The sequence below is a fragment of the Metopolophium dirhodum genome, chromosome 3, assembly GCF_019925205.1.
Source record: "Metopolophium dirhodum isolate CAU chromosome 3, ASM1992520v1, whole genome shotgun sequence".
NCBI lineage: Eukaryota > Metazoa > Arthropoda > Insecta > Hemiptera > Aphididae > Metopolophium > Metopolophium dirhodum.
In genome coordinates, this window is record NC_083562.1 from 37,272,486 (window position 1) to 37,293,794 (window position 21,309).

A 21,309-nucleotide genomic window follows, 5' to 3' on the forward strand; every position below is an offset into this window, starting at 1 on the left:
AATATAAAATTAATGATAATGGTGTATTGTGTATGCCGCCGCAGGATTGCAACTTGGAAACGGTGATTCTAGTCAGCCCTAAAATGGGAATTAGTCAGATCGTGGGACTCCGCAACAGTATGGTAAGCGTCTCATAATTTAATAAATTTCTATCGTCTGCGTACAAAAAAAAAAATATGTCGGCCATCAATAAAGAATAGTATTCTCCTCGCTTCGCTTGGCATACTTTTATTCGTATCTGTATCTGTATAAAATATAAACTGAGATATACGCGTTAATAATATAATATAATATAATATATAGACCAAAGTTGTATTGTAATTTTTGCGACGGAGTTCCGGAACAGTTTTTGCTCAATATGAACAAAATTACATTTATTTCTACGTATTGTTCGATCGATGTTAAGTGGAAATAAGGATTAGTTTATAAACTTTCGCGAAATTATCGCCTTTATTTACTGAATATTATTGATTTTCCTTATACAGCCAGTGCCTCTGGCAGATATTGAACAAGTAACGATGGTAAAAGTACAAAAAGACGATCAAATTTCAAGTACGGTGACGTTGTATTTACAAAACACAGTACAAAAGGTAAACACAATAGCTATTGAAAAACTTTATCATTTCGGTATTAATGTTGAATGAATATTCCTTTAGGAAGTCAGTTTTTGTATGGAGGACCGCGATACCGACGAATTTATACTTGTTTTAAAAGGCTATTTTAAACTTTTGATGACTATGAATTTGCCAATCGACCGGGAAGGCGATTTATTACACACGGATAGCGGTAAGCAATAATAACTGTTTTACTATTACATATTATTTTTATTTAATATGCCTATATTTTGTTCCTATAATAGTAAGTGTCATTTTGTTCGAATTGTACTGAAAAGAGTCACATCGAAATAATTAAATATTATTAGAATATAGGTATTTTGGTAAAATCTATTTTGCAATTTCCTGTGTTAGATATGATGTTTGCTTTGCTAATACGTGATATTAGATCCTATATAAAATATAAGAATTATTCATTAATATAGGATTAATAATAATTATGTATTAGTATATAATTTGTCAATGTGGAAGTATAAGTAGAAGTGTAAACCTATTTAATAAGTATAGCAATTTATTTTGTAGGAAACGTCACCTATACGCCTATATCTTATAACTAGTATCTATTGTATCTACATCATACACACTTAAAATCAAATAACCTGAAAAACCATATAATTTTTTTTTATATACATATATTATGCATTTTACTATCCCAAAAAACCGACTATTGTAACCGTGCGTCAGTAAAATTAACTTAATAATTATTATTATTTTTTTAGCACCCCAATACTATTCTCATCATGTTGTGAAACCATCACTTTGGAGTTACGGCCCATCGACCATGTACGCCAAGGAACAAGAAAAATTGACTAATTTTTCTTTTTGTCCAATGTACACTCCGTTCAAACACGAAATGGTCGGTATACATATAATATCTATATATATATATATATATATATATATTTATGGTATATGATTAGAAGTTTAAACCATAATTACTTTTAGCTCAAACCCAATGATTACGGATCTTTAAATAGAACAATATGGACTGGTATGCAAAACGGAAATGTAGACAACAACATGAATACAATGTAAGTGTTTATTCGTTTAGTTTTTGAGACAAATTTATAGGTAAACATGCGTACCAATGCCACCTAATAATATGATAATATCGTTTTTCGTATAGGTCTTTGAAAAAACATCAAAACGGTCATTTAGGGTACAAATCGAACGGCGATATAAAAGAGAAATCGGGAATCGACGTTCAAAGCGTGGTTTCCATGGAAATATTGGAAAGCGACAATACCTTTGTAGACACCCATAACGAAGAGGTGCTGAGGAGAGTGGCCGAGATGCAAGAGTTGGTGGAAAACTCGGAACAATATCTGAACAGACATCAGCGCGAATCCAGCGACTCGGACGGTTCTCACATATCGTCCGACGGTTCGGTGTCGTTGCCACCGCCTCCGACCAACCTGGGACAGCTGAAACACAGCGATTCGCTACTTTTATTAGCTCAAGTGCGTAAAATATTTCGGTCGATCCAAGTCTTATATTATAGCCATCATTGTCTCCGTTTTTGATTGTGTGTGTGTACATTTATATTATAGAAGGGCACTGAGGACAGCATCACCGCCGCAGTCCAAGCGTTGAACTTAGGAGATCTAGAGAGCGACACGGAGTCCATCAACACGCCGTCGACCAGCCCTTCGCACCGCGAGCGGAATTCCAACAGGGACTCTGACATGAGTTTCGGGCTGCACAGTCCGGAAGGGCTGGCCGCGAGTTCGGGACACGAAGCCCTGCAGGTGAGTGACTGCTCGGGTCGATGGACGGAGTGTGCTAAGTGGCACTTAGACGTGATGTGTATTGATATGTAATATTATCATCGTGACCGCAGGAACTGTGGAAAAACCTGCAAGAGGACAACCGGTCGTTGCCCAGGAGCAGTTTGTACTTGGAACCGGACTTGATAGACTTGACGTTAATACCGCCACCTATTGAAGAGGCGAAGATCAACCAGACGAACGGTTCCAACTCTGGCAGTCAGTGCAGTCTGCCGCCGACGCTGTTCGCGGACTACGACCACCAGCAAAACGCGGATCGATTTTTAGGTACATGTATGTGGGTTATAAATTATGATAGTACAAGGTATTGTAGGCACATTTGGTGATGAACTACTTCATAGTTTCTAAAATGTGAAAAAAGTTTACTTTCTAAATTTGTAAAATTTTTTTACCGTTTGGAACTTAGAAGACAAACGCTATATTATGTGTCAGACATATTTCAATATAATTTAAACTGCTGTATTGGTCAGCACGTATTATAACAATATTACGAAAATGTATATTACGTAATAACTTCTATACGCGTTCTTACGTCGAAGTAGGGTAGGTATATAATACAATACATTTGTATATCTATCGTATTTTTCCATTAATAGCACTCGTATAAAGATAGGTACATCATTTTTGTTATGTGGCCGCAAAGGTGGCATTACGCCAGAGCGTGTAGTGTACGGAATAACGATAAAACTGGTAAAAATATATTTTTTTAGAAAATAATTTTGTTTTTTAATGACTATTGAAATTAAGCAAAACAAATATTTTCAAAAACGTTTATTTAGTTTTTGAAATAATGAATGCCGTACGTTAAATAGATCCCCTGGTATACTCTCTCGAATTAAGTTCGTACTAAGTGGCTTTTTCTATTTTATATAGACTCTGTACTGGATAACGGGTTCAAAAACCACACGAATCTCATGAGCCTGGACCTAGAGTCGTTCTTGGCCACGATGACCATACCACCACCGCCCTTGCTACAGACTTCCGGTGACGGGCGGCCGGAAGAGAAGCGATCCAATGTGGTGTTAACGTCCGAAGAGATATCGTCGTTCATAATACCACCACCCCCTCCCAAAGCGGTGGTACCGCCATCGGTATTGATGTCGACGGCCGCGGACGGCGTCGCCGAACACCCGCACCAACACCAACACCGACGATCAGACTCCGGTGACGAGACGGACGACCGCCGCCGCCGAAGCGTCAGCCAGACGAGGACCCCTGCCCCTGGGACGTCCGTCAGCGCGGCCACCACGCCGGACGGTCCGTGCGCGGCCACCAGTGAGAAAAACGCTGCCCGGTTTCTCGTGCTGTTCGAGGCCCAGACAGCGGAGCCCGGACTCACAGCCACCGTGCCTGCCCACCCGGGCTCAGAACATGACGCTACCCCCGCGTCAAACCCAAGGTCCCGCCCAGGGTGGACTCGACGCTGTCGACAAAACCGCCGCTGCCGCCGATGCCGTCGCAGGTTTGTAGCTATATGCATAATATAATAAATATCTATAATTTTGAATCCAGGCCAATTATTGCTATTCGTTGGTTTTTAGAATGTTGATTTAGAAGTTTGGTTTTAGTATATTAATATGTTATATTTATGTCGACAATTCGTATATTATGTCACATTTTTAGGTTGCGGACCATTGGCGCAACTAGGCATTTGAACTAGGGGGTGCTTAAGCTCCAGGTTTACCTTGCAACCCCCCCCCCCCCTCAGTTGCGCCAATGTTGCAGACGCAACTCATACGATTTTTATTAGGTATCTGTTCCCCGATTATTAGGAAACATCGTGTTTTTAGGCAAAATCGCTACCTGTATGCGCACAATTGCCCCCCACATAAGTTATTAAAATATGAGCACGTGAATTTACGTTAAACTTTTTAATTTAATTCCAGTAAGATCGACTTACGAAGAATCTTCTATTACATAATATGAAATCCTTATAAATATTAAAATCAAACATTTCTTGCATTTCGATATTGAAAACGTATCTGAACGTCTTAATATTTATGTTTATTTAAGATCCTACGGACAACTTTTCCAATTTATTTATCTGAAAAAGAATAACTAGTTGTAATAGGTTTGGAAACGTTTACATTATTTAAGTCAAATTTTGATAGTTGAATGTCCAAACTTGTTGATCTAAGTAAGATAAGACAATAAGGAATCCAAAATTATTTTAGAACGACTATATTATGCGATTTATGCTTACATTAAGGCTTTGTGAATAAGAAGTAGTATTTTGGTTACTTTCGTAATTGTGTGGTTTTTTTGAAAAAGTTTTTGCTATGATCCCGTACACTTAGTCCTTATTTTGGTTCACAGCTGACTGTAAATAATATACTTTCCGAGATTTTTTTTGTGTTACCCCCTGTAATAATATAATATCATAATAAATGTTGTGCAATACAGGAAACGCTGATGCGGAACGGTTGCTATTCGACCAACAGGGACGCGGTGGCTGTCATCAACGAACTGACGGGCAGACTGAACGAGTTCGGCGAACAGTGTAACACGGCCCAAGCTCAAGGAGGCGGCACGCATCTGGATGAGACCAAGTTCCAGGTAACAAATCACATTATGCACCTATCATATTTTAGGTTATATATTATATCCAATCTCGGCGTGCGTGTCGGTAATTTTTTTCTCAGTCTAATACGATTTCGGAAAATGATATCTCGCCTATTATACCGAAAAATGAAAATGAAAAAAAACCGTGAAACTTGCTATCTACTGTAAGTTCGAGAAAGTATAGGTTAGTGTTAACCTATACTCGTCGTTGACTAGGTCATTGTAATTTATGTATTATGTAATTACGCAGACACGTACGACATAGACGAAACGTGTTTACGCAGTCCGAGTAGAACTCGGTCGATTTGAATTCTAGAGTAAAAATACCCATTATAAAATTGAATTGTGACAATATTTCTGAAGGCTTGTCGTCGCGTTTAATTCCATTATACCAGATATTACGTTCGATATAATATCGCTTAGAAATAGCAAAAATTTCAACGTTTTTAAAATACCTTTAACTTTTCAAGGATTAATTCTTTTTTTAAAAAACTCACCGACTCGCCCATCAAAATATTATCGTCTTTTAATTTTGTGATAGGTGTTTTTGTTTTAACACCAAAAATTAGGCGAGTTCTACTCAGACTGCGTAAACACGTTTTGTCTATGTCGCACGTGTGTAAAACAACATAATATGCGGGTGTGACGTACTCTTAAAAGCAATTTCAATTCATTGCGTTCAATAAAACAATAACATTTTGATCGTGGGTGTAATATACATATAATTATTAATGTCATAGTTATTTATTCAATGTGTCTATTATGATATAGCATAATAAAACCATGATATCTGCAATTAATGAAGGAATAAATATTATTTAGTGAATAAAAATCACAACATTTTAAATATAATTTTAAAACTGTAAATGTACAGTACTAAATTACGTATTATTATTCTGTGTAAATTTCAGAATTTCACAATCATTTATTTTCGGAATTTTGAAAAGATAACAAAAACTCGTATATTGATCAAAATTAAGTTTTCACGTTTCCCGTAATTTCCCTGATAGTTATTTCAAACAGTAATTTCACAATGCTACGCATTTGTTGATAATATCGAAAAACTACCTCTGAAAAGTACCGATTGGGTAAAATGTTTACTGAAAATTGGAACGAGACTTTTCTAGTCGAAAAGTTGTTAAATAATAAAAATTATTGTAAAACTGAAAACAGTTGGGTATTTGGTTATAGAATCTAAAACCAAACGTGTCCGTTTTCAATAATGTTTGTATTTTATTTAAGAGCTGACGATAATATTTCCATCAGGTAGGTACACACATTCGATTTGTTAATAGCGAGCTGTGTATAACAATAGCGGTATGCGGTTGTAGTGCCTAAACATATTACATTATTCATAATATTACACGAAATGTGTGCGAGTGGTTATGTCACCCAGCACTCTGCCTGTACACACCTATTGCAGCGTGATAACTTCATTACCTACGTGTTATTCCGCTCGAAAGTTTTGCTCGTGTCGCATCACTCGCGAGTTTCAAATTTTCTAGGCAATCATCGAGCCCGCACTGCGCGAAACTTTTAATATAATAATAAAGTCGCACTGTTGTTATGTCCCCGTCCGCCCACATCCGATGTATAGGTAGGTAGGTGTTGGTAAAAACACAGAATACGATTGGCGTCATTAGCGAACGAAAAAGTTGTTGTAATTATAACGCAGCGAGTTACACGACTATAGGGTCGGGGGACACTTTTGTGTTATCGTGTGAAATATGAACTCGACGAGTCAATTTAATCCGATTTCAGTCGAGTTGATACATGTTGTCTTTATTATTTGGACAAGTCCCCGTGTATAATTACACCAAAATGGCGTAACAGTACTGTTTTTGATTTATAACAATTTATAGTACGTTTTTTTATCCCTAAGCCTTGGAACTCGATGAGAAATTACATTAACTAATTACATATCATTATAAAGTACTATAATATCCGTGGCTAGAAACGATCAAACACAATCGAACTCATTATAGGTGTAAAAAAATTAATTAAATTTCAGTATGTATATACATGTACAATAAGCTAGGTGTACAGCACCTACACATAATGTTATATGGACCGCGGTAGAGCGTAAAATATATATGTGACTCGGGACATCTAAAAGCGTTTGTGGACGTTCGCCAAGACATTTATCGCGGCAAGCTCTCGATCAGTGAGCCGGTGTATTAGTTGCAGGTCAGGTGGCGAGGCATAAGACGCACTATATACCTTTTACACGCAATCTCCAAAGTTGGAAGCCGATGGGTGGGTGGGTGCAGGAGAGGGTGCGGTCGGGTTGGCAGAGGGGGAAGGTTCTCCTCCCCGACACAAACTCGAACAGCACACGATAGTGTGCTTATAACATGGCATGGCATTAATTTCTTTTTTGCGCGCGGCCCAAATACAGGAAGCCAAGGACATACTGTGCCAAGAAGCCAGGCAGCTGGTGACGTCCTCGAAGATCCTGATCCGGTGCTACATGAACCCGAAGAGCGCCGAGTTCCAGGCGAACCTGTCGCAGTGCGTCACGCAACTGCGCCGGATGACCGTGCTCAGCGGCAACATGACCAGGCACACGTCGTCGCCGCTGCAGACCCGCAACCTCATACTCAAGGTGGCCGACGTTCTGCGCACGTTCCACGGCCTCCTCGTGGACACGGACGTGTGCACGGAAACGCTCACCAGGCACGCCGAGGGCCTGGCCAACGTGCTGGCGAAACTTTTGCGCAGCCTCCGGGTGTTCTCGCCATGACGGCGAACGTCGGTCGGGGCCGCGGGTCCCGACTAGGTGTCGATGCGACGAGTGTCCGCCGTAGTCTCGTCGGCGTACAACGGAAAACCGGAAAACGGCCGAGGAGGGAAATTTTCATCCGATTGGTTCATTTTTTTATGTACATAATATAATTTTTAGGTAGGACGAGCCTCGAGTTTGTTTGTTTGTTTTTTATTATTAACGTGTAAGTCGAAGCCAAAAAATCGTTTTAATTACAATATAATATCTATATATAGGTTACGCATTAGGTTGAATAGCATATTATAATAATGTCAGTATATGATCGTCGTACGTGCGCCAGATCACGAGAATACATCGCCGTTATGTCCGTTTAGGTACTATCGATCATCGATACATCCAACAATATATTATAATTTATAATATAATATGATATATTATTATTGTTATATTATGGTAATATATTGTTATCGATTTATATGCACTCAATCCGTTCGTTGGATTTCCAAGACCAAATATAATAATATTACATTAAATAGGGCATCCAGGTTTACGGGTACCGTCGGTTAGGGTACGTCGCGCAGTCGTCGTACCCGCCGAGAATTATCTTATAGTATCTCTACATGTTTTTATTTTTTATTATTATTATTATTATTATTATTGTTTTTATTTGTTTCTTTTTTATTATTATTATCAATTGTCATTATCATTATTGTTGTAAAATTGTAGCATTAAATCTAGTCAAATTTTAGAATATAATTCGGTCTGTTCGTTTTTCGAATATACGCATGACACATAATGATAATATATTATATAATATGATTTGTAAAAAAAACGTAAATAAGGTTGTTTTTTAAAAATAATAAAAAAATGTCTAGTTTTAATCCCACGTTAAATAAATGGCATGTCAATTAATCAAAATAATTAATATTTTCGCAGTGCACTTAATAATACAGTACGGAAATAGTTCGATTTCACGTGAAAAAAATTAACGATATATTATATATATAATATATATTATATCATAGTAATAAATAATAATAATATATAATATAGACTTAGAAATATTAATAAAATTTAAAATTTAAATTAATCGATTTTTTTTCTTTTAATGCTAACGCCGTTGTTAATTTTTCCATTCCATAATTATTGTGAGTACCTATAATGTTTATTTTGTTGTTTATATTATTTCAATGCGTTACACAATGTACCATCTCGTACCAATTTTTAAATTGTATATTATGTATAATTTCGGTACGTAGAGCATTCATTTTTTTTTTTTTTTTTTTGACATTGACATAGTGTTTTAACCTTTATCATAATATGTCACGAACTGTATGGATTTGTATTTGTTTATTATATTATTATTATTATTTCCAAAAACAAACGATTTTTTTATGTATTTTCATATTTTACCGGAGAACAAAATTGTAAAATGTATTTGATTAAAAACAGGTTTTCGATGAAAAATAATATATAATAATAAAACATAAACTATGATTATTTTATTTGTGTTACTCCAAATAGGTATAATATAACGATTTACACGATGTTTACAGACGCAATGAATAGGTGACTTGTTGATTGAAATACGTCAATAATGACATAAATTACACATGCACGGAGAAAACTCGACTCGCCTAATTTGTAAAAAATTATCTCTCCGCACGTGCGTTTATTTTGTCCATTCGTATACGACCACGTGGGTTCACGTTGCACTCTGTCGAGTTCGCAGTCTAAATACAAACAGAAGTATTATATTGTTGAAATCGAAATAATGCGAAAAAAATAAACTGTATTTCGATCATACCGCGGATACCTACGACGATCCGGGATTATCGAAGGTACCGGTATACCACGTATTTGCTACCGTATTTGCACCCCTGCCGTAATATTGTGTTCACTTCGCACTTGTAACAGGCAACAATAAAAAAACGGATTCGTTTTAAAATCTTTTCATTATTATTGATAATAATCGTTCGATTGCGCACGATGATAATAATATTTTTATTAGAATATAATCATAATATTGTTGTAAAAAACGAAATAATAATTATTGTGTGGGGACGGAGTGGCCGAGCGACGCAGCCGATCCGGGTTCGATTCTCGGCCAGGAACGGCATTTTTCTTCGGGCAAGTCACGGTGTCCGGAGAATCAAGTGCCGCCGTCCCCCACCCGGGCATGGCAGATACCTACGGGTGCCCAATTAAAAATCTGCCAAACCCAACACACACGTGTTCCTCCCCCTACCGACAACACTAAAGTACAAAAACCCAACCAGGCTAATAACCTCAGCTGTTGAAGCCTTACTCATAATAAAAAAAAAAAAAAAAATAATTATTGTAATCGATCACACACGGCCGTATACAATTTTACGATAATGGTTTAAAAATCGAAACCGAAACAATAACAATGTGTGTACCGCATTATCAGTACTTATTTTAACATAATATAATAATCGTCTCACGTTAACGCAGTGTGATAATATTTGCAACCATTATGACTATAATATAATATGCGACCGCCGCGAATTTAAGTTGCTGGGTAACAACAATTTTAATTTCGCAGACCATACGGCGCAAACTAAAAAAAATTAATTAATGCCGTCCGTTCGTATTGTCACCGACCGAAGCGCACCGGAAAAGTTTTCGCACAGTTGGACAGTTGGACAATTCGTGCGCTCACATTATCGTCCGTATTTGTCGTGCGTGCGCACGTTGGCCCAAAACGAACCCTTCGGCCATGATGACTTTTGGGTTCCCACGTGTGCGTTTTGAAATGTCATTCGATCACCGTCCCGCGTCTCTTATTTCGATTTTTAAAAATTCTCGTTATCCTCTCATTATTGTTGTGCGCGTCTTGTGCCCCCCCCCCCCCTCAACCGCAACGTTATTATTTTACGAAAAAGGACAGTACTACAATAAAAACAGGTACACGGTAAACGGTGTCTGCGGATCTGGTGGGAAAAAAACCGAAATGGGATTTTACAGGTCGAAACGGGTTTTTCGCCGAAAACCGATTTCCAATACCTGTGCGGAAATTCGCAAACGACAATATGGGTTCGCGGCAATCGGCCATTGTGCTATTGCTGGAAGTCGCAGCCACTCGTCTGGCCAGCACGAAAAACGTACATTGTTCATATTATTAAATTATATATTATACGTGACAAAAAATTTTGATCGTCGATACCACGGAACGTATGTGTGTACCGACCCATGTATTGTCCGGGTGTGTCTACGCGTCTCTGTCACTCCGACGCGGGGCGGTCGGGGCGTGGGTCGTTCGGGCGGCGCGGCGGGGGGGTGGTCGGGGTTTCGAAACACGTTTCGTTCGCCTATAGACGTACGTGCCGACTTACAGAGTAACGTATATTATACATTATACAGATCTCGACCGATGGCCATCACTGCTCCGGTTCGCCGCTGGTAACGCCACCGCCGCCGCCGTCCCTTCCACCACCCACCACCCACCACCCTCCACACGTGTCGGCCGAAAGGCCCGAGATCGCCGCATTATCGGCGGCGTCATATCGGTGGTACACGCTGCAGCAGTCCTAACCTTCTCCGGTCTCCACATCGGTTCGACACCTCGACGGGCAGTGCGCGCGACCAGATCTTCAGCTGTCTGCACGACGACATCGACTGTACGCCTTTTAAACGACACCGGCTTTGCTTCGTCCATTCGGCTACATTCTGCGCAACGCTCGCCGTCAAAAAAAACCCTTTCAAACGCTCCGACTCCGACTTTGCGTCGCCCGGTAAGACTGTAATATAATAATTATTTTATCTGCACTCGCGCACCGCCGCGGTGTTTTTATTTTACGCATTTACATTGAGATGGTGTGCGGCCGGTACCCATAATATAGTACCTACACCTACTTAATGTGAACATAAATACAACATTAGACCGCGATAGAAACTATAGTTATAGTGAAGTTCGTAGCGATATTCTATGATTAAAAGCCCAATCATAGTCACGATCATAATTTTGTTTAGCCTTATTGATTTGTTATAAAATATATTTTTAGCTATCGTTGATTTCAAGTATTATAGATAAGTAATATAATTATGGATAGCTCTCATATAAATTGCAATCACCAGTTGATCATAATATTATATCGTTTTTCACCGAATCACCGTACTTTCGGAGGGTATCATATTATTATACTGGACCTACTGTATGTTAGGAAACAATTATTTTACCATATCCCCTTTTATTATTATTATTATTATTATTATTCAAAAGTCAAAATAAACATTTCAATGCAAGCTGAAATATCTTTACGAATATTTATTATCATTTTTTCGTCGAGTATTAATCCTTTTATAAGCCACATCGCATTAAACTTCTACAGTAGGCGCATAGCAATAATTGGTATTGCCGACAACTAACCGCACCTCAACTCTATTAACTTAACATCTACGTTTTTTTTTTTTTAACAACAAAATTAATATAACTTAACGTAATACCTAACGCATTGTTTTATACCATGGAGTCTATATTCCCAGTCACTTTTGACCGAAGTCGAATAACACCACAAAATGTGAAATCATACATCTCCGCCTTTAGCTAAATGTTGAATATTTATTTTGGTTAACGTGAATACATAACGCGAATATAGACATACTTTTAAATAACTAATTTGACTAATATCTATTATACTGGCGGGACGCGGAGACTTCAACGTCGTACACTGCTATGTTGATACGTATTATAGACATATTATATATTATTATGGTCTGAGGATGGTTATGTATTGATGGACTATTATGTATGAATTTTTGATTATAAAATAATCGGCAAATTTTCGCGTTATGACGAATTTTCTGAAAACTGCTAATTTTGGATTCTTATAAATATATTATTGTGACATGTAATTTCATATTTTCAATTGGTATATGAACAACTTATGAGGAACTTATAAGATTTTAAAGTTTTTGTAGGTAATGGAAATTCTTTTATCAAGATTTATAGAAAAAAAATAATCAAAAATGTAAAATGCCTATATGACTATATATAGTTTAAAAAAGAGTCAAAAAATTATGTAAAAGTCGTCACGTATAGAAAATGCTAATATAAATATTTGTCAAAAAAAGGTCAAGTGTCTACAGTTATTCGTTTTTGACTTACACCCAGAAACCAAAATCGATTTTGTCGAATACCTACTGGCTTTGCGTAAAAATTCTCGGTTTTCCTTAATTTTTTTTTAATGTATCCAAACTAAAATCTTTGATTTATGAGACGAAATAAAACGCTATCAGTGAAATTAAAAATATTAACTTCGGACGTAGACGTAGACATCATACATAAAAAAAAATAATCTAAAACAACCGATTCGTAAGAGCGTGACATAATATATGATTCATATACGCTATACGCATATTATAATATGCATTTAAACTATTATGTATTAAACATTTGTGACCTTTTCCGGGTCGAAAAAAAGATTTAAAGTCGGATTCCGTCGCCCCGATCGTGGTTAAATTTATCGCAAACGTCGTCACATAAATCTTTTAGGAAATAATAACAAATTGCCCATCACGTTATATCCGGATTGCTGCAGTACACCCACGCGACGGTCGTCGATATGTATGTGCCTGTATAGTGTGTTAAGTACAGGGTGATTCTCCAAGCATATTCACCCCCATGTTCCCTCTAATTTATTCAGATTCTGATTTTTAGAATTTTTAAATTAATATAACGACCTTTTTTTTTTAAATTGTTGAGATTTTTTTATACTGCTTAGGGAGTGTGTGCTGTGACGATACAAACTTCTGTTTTTAAATGAGAACCCCTCTTTTAACTATAAATTATTTAGTGGATAATTTTTTTCTCAAAAATGTTAATGTACCTCGTTTCAAAATTCGAACGTATAGTTTCTAACTTATTAAAATGTTTATAATAAGATTAATAAACTTTAAATATGGTTTTACAAAAATATAAAACAGATATAAAGATTTAAGACCAGATGCATGTTGATAGTTTAATATTAATTACCATAATTCTCAAATCACCGTTATAGCACCTATATCTTTCAAATCCATTATCATATGGATCTATCATCCTTAGTGTACAGAAAGTTAAATAATTAAAAAACTATTGGTTCAAATTTTAATTTTGACGCATAAAAATATTCAGATAAATCATCTGCTAAATAGTTTAGGTACACATCTTTTAAGTAGTACAAAATAATAATGTCAAGAAAATATTTTCTTTTAAATATTTTAAGCTTTTAAAGTATGGTCTTTGAGCAGAGTACTTATTTGAGAACCATAAAAATCATAATTTGAATAACCGCATCATTGAAGCAGAAAAGGAGGTGAGCAGACTTTTTGAACCATCCTGTATACAGGGACACACACATATATATATAGCCATATAGGCATATAGCCAATACCGAAAGTATATGTAAATTATTTATTTGTCGCGAGTTCGATCCAACTGCAGTGACGACGACCCTAAGTTATTATTTTTCCATCCCGATAGAACAACACAGCGGTTATTCGTTCGCATACATATTACATTATGTATTATTATTAGAATACATGATTTGTGTTTTAGCCACTCGAGTGAAATTGGTAACTTATATCAATTATATTTATCCTTTGTTCTATCTGCTCTCGTGTGAACCAGCAGCAGCAGCCACGCTGTCCTAGTCTAGATACTATCATTATGTCGTCGAAATGTATTATTGGTACCTATTATATAGAATAGTATATTCGCTCACGTACTGTTAGCAGTTATCAGACTGTTTCAATATCGACCTTTGGTAAAAATATTATTTCAAAAAATGTCATTATTGTTACAATGATAATATTTACCAACGATAATAATGTTATTGTGTTTAATACGCAACAACTTACCGATTCACGTTCAGCTGTTCGTATAAAAAAAACCCCATTATTAGTAATGACACAACATGTCAACTTTTATCGGCGTACGGCACGTGCGGGTTCACGAGTCATATAATATTATAACGACTAGTATTTAATAATTAAATTCGATTATGCGAGGCAATTCGATATCGTCTTCAGACATCGCTGGACGGTATACCTACCCACCTGCTGCTGGCTGCAGTGTCCGGCACAATATTATTTTTAACACGCTTTTGGGCCATCGTAGTTACTAAAAATGTACCTAATCAGTACCCACTACCTGTCATAGCTGTGGCACAATTGTCGAGGAAGAGTAATTTCCCCCTGCAATCATATCGGGGCAAATATTTTTCAATTATCCGTTCACTGATAATATGCAGTGTTGGGTATTATCTAGAAAAAAATCTCATGAAAATAATTAAATCATCTAATATCATCTCTTCTAGATAAATGTAATACACTGCTGGTATGCCAACTGCGGGAAATCTTCTAAAATAAGAAAAGAATGCGATACATTTAAATACTTATATATTTATTATATACTTACATATTTTATAAGATATCCTCAAATTATTGTATGTTATAAGTAATTGTTTATTTTTTACGTTTCTCCGTAAAATAATATATTGTAGACATCATCGCTGCATTATCAGGGTTGAAAAAATAACGCAATCAATATTATTTCGCGAATATTATGATCATAAGATTATCATCACATTATTATTTTCAAACAAGTTGTAGCACTTTTTTTTATGAACTCTTGTGTACCTTAGGTTTCGATTTTGGCGAATGAATTATTTCGTCCCTCTTAGGTTTTTGACCCGTTTGCGCCACTCGTTAGTACCTACCTAGTATATAGTTACAATATAAACAAAATATGCTGTCGACAGCGGTCGGAGAACGCAAAGAATTTAGAATGGCTTAATATATTATATTTGTATACATTAATAGCGCGCGCAAAAATATTTAATGCAGTTGGGAACATAACATCACCGTAATTTATTTTCAAATAGCGATCCCTGGAATTTTATACTCGTTTTGTCGTCGTTGCAGTACATTCGAAACCCTCTGACAATATTATGAAATTTTACGGGCGCGGGGTAGCTGTAGGGTAGCATATTATAGGTACTTACATAAAAAAACGGAATCAGATTTTCGGGAGTAAACACAATATGTACCGCACCGATCGACCTGCCGCCGAGTGATGCGACGATACACGCCCGTGCAAATATATAAAATACGAAACGGCGGCTGCGTACGAATGGGAGCCGAATTATTTATTGAACACAATAATTATTATTGTTATCGTTATTAATTTAAACAATACCGACATGGTGGGTAAAGGTATACATTTTGTAAACGGTCAAATATTTGTTCATACATTATACGTGCGGTGAACACGAACCCGCGAGGTCGGATTTTCCGAAACGCTTTAGTGTAACGTTTTAGTTTTTATGTCAGTCGACATTTCTCTCTGGTTTTTCCTTTTTTTATTTTTCGTCTATGCGAATTAACTTTGCGCCAGATTAAATTCCTGTACGCATAACGTCAGTCAGTGGCGTATTTGCAAGGGGATCTCGGAATTATTCATCCCTTTGACTACGCTCTACGCGGACACCCACCCCCACCACCAGGTTACACAAATTTATTACAAGGGAAGAGCACACGTGCCATAAACTTTTGCTTTTGAATTTACATTTTATAATTAACAATTTTTAGTTTCCATCATCGTTGTCCGACGATAACTAGATTATCTGATACGCGTTTGGCACTACCAAACCACGTACACGCGCTATGTAATTATTTAAAATGTTATATTTTTTTTATTGTTACAATAGCGATCACATTTTAAAATCCTATACATCAATTTATTATTACTATAATATTTATTATATATTACAAAATTATAAATATTAATTAACAATTTTTTTTTTTTTAAACACGTTATTACCTTTGTCATAATGTAGTCGTAATTAGTAATGCAGTGTTGTCTTGTAATAATCGGTTGTTCTGTCCGAAAGTTCGATGATATATGCCTGCGGCCATCACTCATATAAAAAATCACATATAATTATTATAACTAACGACGTGTCGGAATTCCGAGATTGCTCTGCTTGATAAAAAATGTCTAACCATATTTTCCTCGTTTTCGGATCATTTAAACCACGTGTATGATATAGTAATAATAACATGTAAAATAGTCACTTTTGGTTCCAAACATGATGATCGAATTTCGTTTGAATTTCATCAAAATAGACGACCCAGGAAAAAAAACTAAAATATAATATTCCAAAATCGAGGTCGACGGTAATCCGTGACGGCGATGCGTACTTACGCCGTCCGTCAGGGAGTTATTGACACACATGTGGAGGACCACACGCAGACCGAAGTGACCGTCGTCCCATTGGTCCCACGCCCTCGCGCTCAAAGGGTTCACCCGCCAATCGGAGCTGGTTATTCGGCGAAGACCGCCACACGACCGTGGTTGCCCCTAGGTCGTTGTATTTTTGTAAAATCGTCGGTGGTGCGTAAATTATCAACACATTTCGTGTCCGTGCTACATCGCCGCTGCAGCAGACGATCGACCGCACATGTCTATAATTCATACGCATAATAGCATTTATTTAGATATTTAATAACGTGAAGTCGACCACCCAGTTGAATAGGACTGCAGCGATAACTGTCGAAAAAAATTTTTCGTTCTTGAATTGAAATTATTTTTGAAAAAAAGAACATTAGATACGGTACCTATATTATATTACAGTTAACGAGTTTTTACATACATTATTTGGAACTGAATGGTCGATATTAATCTATATTTTATATTATACACATGCAGACCACCGACCGTGGATTTCACTATTCGAACGCGTATTAAATAATATGGTTTATACACGATAAGCAGTGACGATATTTTATTCTCCGTCGTCAGAACGTTCTCCGACTCTAGAGCGAACCATGTCTTAGGTTTGTCATTATAACGTCAATTTTATTTTTACAGCAGCTGCAGGTTATACAACAACCACTCGCATCATCTTTGGACGGAAAAAGCGATGAGCGTGCCAATGGAATTGGACGAACCCGCGACGGACGCGGTACCGCTGGACTTGACCGTGAAAAAGGACGACAACTGCGCCAACTCGGAAGCGAAGGCGGAACGCGATGGTCCGGCGAAATTGACGGAGGACGCGCCGCCGGCCGAGTCGAGCGCTCAGAACGGCGTTAAATCGACGCCACTGGACTTGAGCGCCGGAAGAGCATTGCCGCTGCCGCCACCGCCGTCGCATGTCGCTCAACGTGCTTCAGTGGTGGTGCTTTCGCCGAAGGTGCCGGTGGTCAAATCATCGCCACCACTGTCACCAACGAAGCCGCAGCCGCAACGCAAGGTCTACTGGGCACCGGACTCGTCGTCGCCCATGATGGCCACTGAACACTTGGCGCCACTGAATGGGATGTATGCCGACGCTGCCGCTTACCGGCACATGATCTCGTCCACAGCCGTCCCCGAGTACAACCCGTTCCTGCCAGTTCTTCCGACGTCTGCGGCCACTCAGTTTCACCATCACAACAGCATCCAACACCAGCAGCAACAACTGCACATGCAACAGCAGCATCATATCCAGCTGCAGCAGCAGCTCCAGTTGCAGCTGCAGATGCAGCAACAACACAACCAGGAACAGCAGCAGAAACTCCACAAGCAAACGCTCCAGCTGCAAGCCGCGTACGGCGGTCTCCCGCTTGACCCTGCGTTGATGTTGTCCGGCAGCCCAGTGTACACGGCCACGTCGTCGCCGTCCTCGTCCGAGTCCAACCACTTCCCGTTCGGCGGATTCGACTGCAGCTTTTCCAAGCCAGCCTACGGTTTCGGGTACGACAATCGTTATCAACACTTAATCATAATATAATGTATTACTGGTATTTGTTTATGTTCTTTAGGACATAAATCGTCCCACCCTCAAAAATGATCTTGTTATCATATTGTTTTTGAGTTTGTTTACGTCCGACAATAATACATTAATATTAATTGTAAATTTTTTTCGTGCTTTCCGCAGTTACCCTTACTACGACAGGATGCTCGACGGCAGAGTTACCGGTGGGGCGTACGGAGGCGCAGACATCAGCGCCAGCCGGTCTGACTGTCCGTCGCCTGAGTCAACGACCACGTGCACGACGACTACTGACGACCATCATCTTTTCCATCACCATCACCAACAGCAGCGGGACCTTGACCGAGAGCACCGCCGCCGCATCAATGCGCGCGCAACGGACGACATGGACGTCGTGGACCCCGAGGAGGTGGCAGCCATATACAGACATTCGGACTTCTTGTCGTTCCGTCACCGGTACATAGAGAGCTTGGGGCCGCCGAGGAACTTCGAGAAAATGAGGCGGTCCAACAACAACAACAACAACAACAACAACAACAGCAGCAGCAGCAGCAACAACAACGACGACGACCACGGGTTGACGCACGGGCAGCAGCAGTACGACCAGTCGTACGTCATGAAGCGGCAGAAGAACAACGAGGCGGCTAAACGGTCGAGGGACGCCAAGAGGCAGAAGTACATCGAAAACCAGATCAGCGTCATGTACCTGACCAAGAAGGTGAGTGAGATGAAGGAAATCAAGAGACGGCTGCTAAAGGCCAACAGTAATATACTTGCCGAGTAGGAGGTATATTGCCGATGGCTATGCATGTACTTATAATATAATAATATATTATTTATTAGTATATGAGCTGTAGACAACTGTAGGCTATCTGTAGGCTTCCGACGACAACGAATGTGACTTTTGAGTTTTTTTCCGTATAGATTTTCAAACCTTATTTTTAGTATCAAGAGATTATAAGATTGATGTTTTGTCACACTATTTAGACGTTTTTTTTTTTTTTTTTGTTTTTTTTTTCAATTTAGATTTAAAAACGACTGTCGTGGGTCTTTATTTGATTATTATTATTTTTGATATATTATATTTATCCATACTTGTATACCGAACATTCTGCAATGTATGGTTTTTTTTTAGATATAAGTGCGAATTTAGTCTTAGGACTATCATAGGCTATTTTAGGATTATATTATATTAAAATATACATTTATTTTATAAATTTTATATTTTCATATGGGTACTTATATATACTTTTCGGGTATTTTACATATAATATAATGGGTTTCTAAGCACTTTTTTGAATTTTGTATACGATTTTATGATGTTTTCAGATGCCAATATAATTTCTCTTTAATACATTAATTCTATTTTGTCCGTATAATGTGTTGTCTACATTGTACACTCCAACGTTCCTTTATAACGAAAACTATTTCGACGCCTTTTGTGCGGAAGCCGGAAGGGTATTTTTAAGGACTGTGCATTTCGCCAATATAATATAATATAGTCAATATACACAATAATAATATATTATACTGCTGCAGAGACAGTGTTAACGTTCTAAGTTTTTGTTCAATTGTGTCTATTCTATGCGCGATGTATTTAAGACGTGCGTTATACGAATGATAAATGTGCTCTTGGCGACTTGACCGTGCCCGCGACTCAAATTGAGGTAGGTGCGACACTACGACCTATTCATTTAGTATAACAGTGGCGTACGCATTATTATAATAATACAATAATAATGCGATCGCCAGACCTATTCTCTAACGACGACGACGACGACGACGACACTATTATAATACCCATGTACGTTATTAAAATTTCCGGTGCTAAAATACCCTGTGCAAACAATATTATTATATTAAACACACGCTTAATGTTCAATGCACAGGATCCCCGAATAATAGAGTTTCAAGCTATACACGCGCACACTTCTGCAGCAGCCTGTTGACCGAGTTATTTTGTGTCATTATAATATACTACTGTCGTGTATACAAAAAAAAAAAAAAAATGTCCTCCCGAAATCCAGCACGGGAACGGACGTGGCATTTGCCCAAATTGGATTTTAAAACGGACTATTTATTTTGTAAGCTACCGCATGTATTATTATTATACGAACTATGGATGTACCTATAGGTCCTATAATACCTATCCCATAATGGGCATTTTTGTACGGTAGGTACATCCTTAATATTGGGGTGTATAAACTGTAGTTTTAGCACACTCGAAATAGATACAATATATACTTATAATATTCATTAACGATCGCTATTTACACCAAAAACCTATTCAAACGATATTATCACCATTATTGTAATAATATAATAATATGCTATTCTTGATGCAGTTTCCGTTGGTAAAATTTCGCACGATCACAAGCGATAATACCATAATAATATACTATATGAACAATATACATGTATAAAATGTACAAGTACAATACTATATGAATGCTGCCACGCTAAGCGGTTTTGATATAATTAAATAAATTGCTTGTAAACTCGTTAAATTACAATCAAAATACATATTATGTTGGATTAATAAATTAGGCGTCGTTGTGTATATGTCTATAATATTATATTTTGATGATTTCAAACGATATCCGTTCATTTTTTACAGCAAATACTTAGGGGCATAACTGGTAGGTATAAGCATAGTCTGTATGTATAATATGATAAGTAAGGCTCGGAAGTAATAGAAGCAAAAAAAATGCAAAATATGCACGAACAATTTGTAAAATATGCGCATGAAAAAATGTTAAATAAGCAAAACAACTTTATAAATATGCATAAACATTTGACATCTTATGTTGTTATAAATACGCACAAAAACAAAATATATTCAAATTTATTTATTATATTTA

At 37.5% G+C, this 21,309-nt stretch overlaps 2 protein-coding genes across 2 annotated transcripts in view; both read left to right on the plus strand.

Annotated features, from left to right (window-relative positions):
- LOC132942123 (FERM and PDZ domain-containing protein 4) overlaps positions 1–9,166 on the plus strand; it is a 103,182-nt gene extending 94,016 nt beyond the window's left edge. The window contains 13 exon segments of the mRNA XM_061010434.1: positions 45–122; positions 486–590; positions 657–786; positions 1,334–1,470; positions 1,560–1,645; positions 1,741–2,074; positions 2,165–2,362; positions 2,455–2,668; positions 3,275–3,681; positions 3,683–3,781; positions 3,783–3,863; positions 4,805–4,957; positions 7,362–9,166. Of these exon segments, the coding sequence (XP_060866417.1) occupies positions 45–122; positions 486–590; positions 657–786; positions 1,334–1,470; positions 1,560–1,645; positions 1,741–2,074; positions 2,165–2,362; positions 2,455–2,668; positions 3,275–3,681; positions 3,683–3,781; positions 3,783–3,863; positions 4,805–4,957; positions 7,362–7,706 (2,367 nt within the window). The 3' untranslated portion in view covers positions 7,707–9,166.
- Positions 9,167–10,952: 1,786 nt separating this feature from the next.
- LOC132942124 (uncharacterized) overlaps positions 10,953–21,309 on the plus strand; it is a 40,832-nt gene continuing 30,475 nt past the window's right edge. The window contains exons 1-3 of the mRNA XM_061010435.1: positions 10,953–11,443; positions 17,563–18,429; positions 18,614–19,166. Coding sequence (XP_060866418.1) covers positions 17,615–18,429; positions 18,614–19,166 — 1,368 coding nt within the window. The 5' untranslated portion in view covers positions 10,953–11,443; positions 17,563–17,614. The remainder of the gene's footprint in view (positions 11,444–17,562; positions 18,430–18,613; positions 19,167–21,309) is intronic.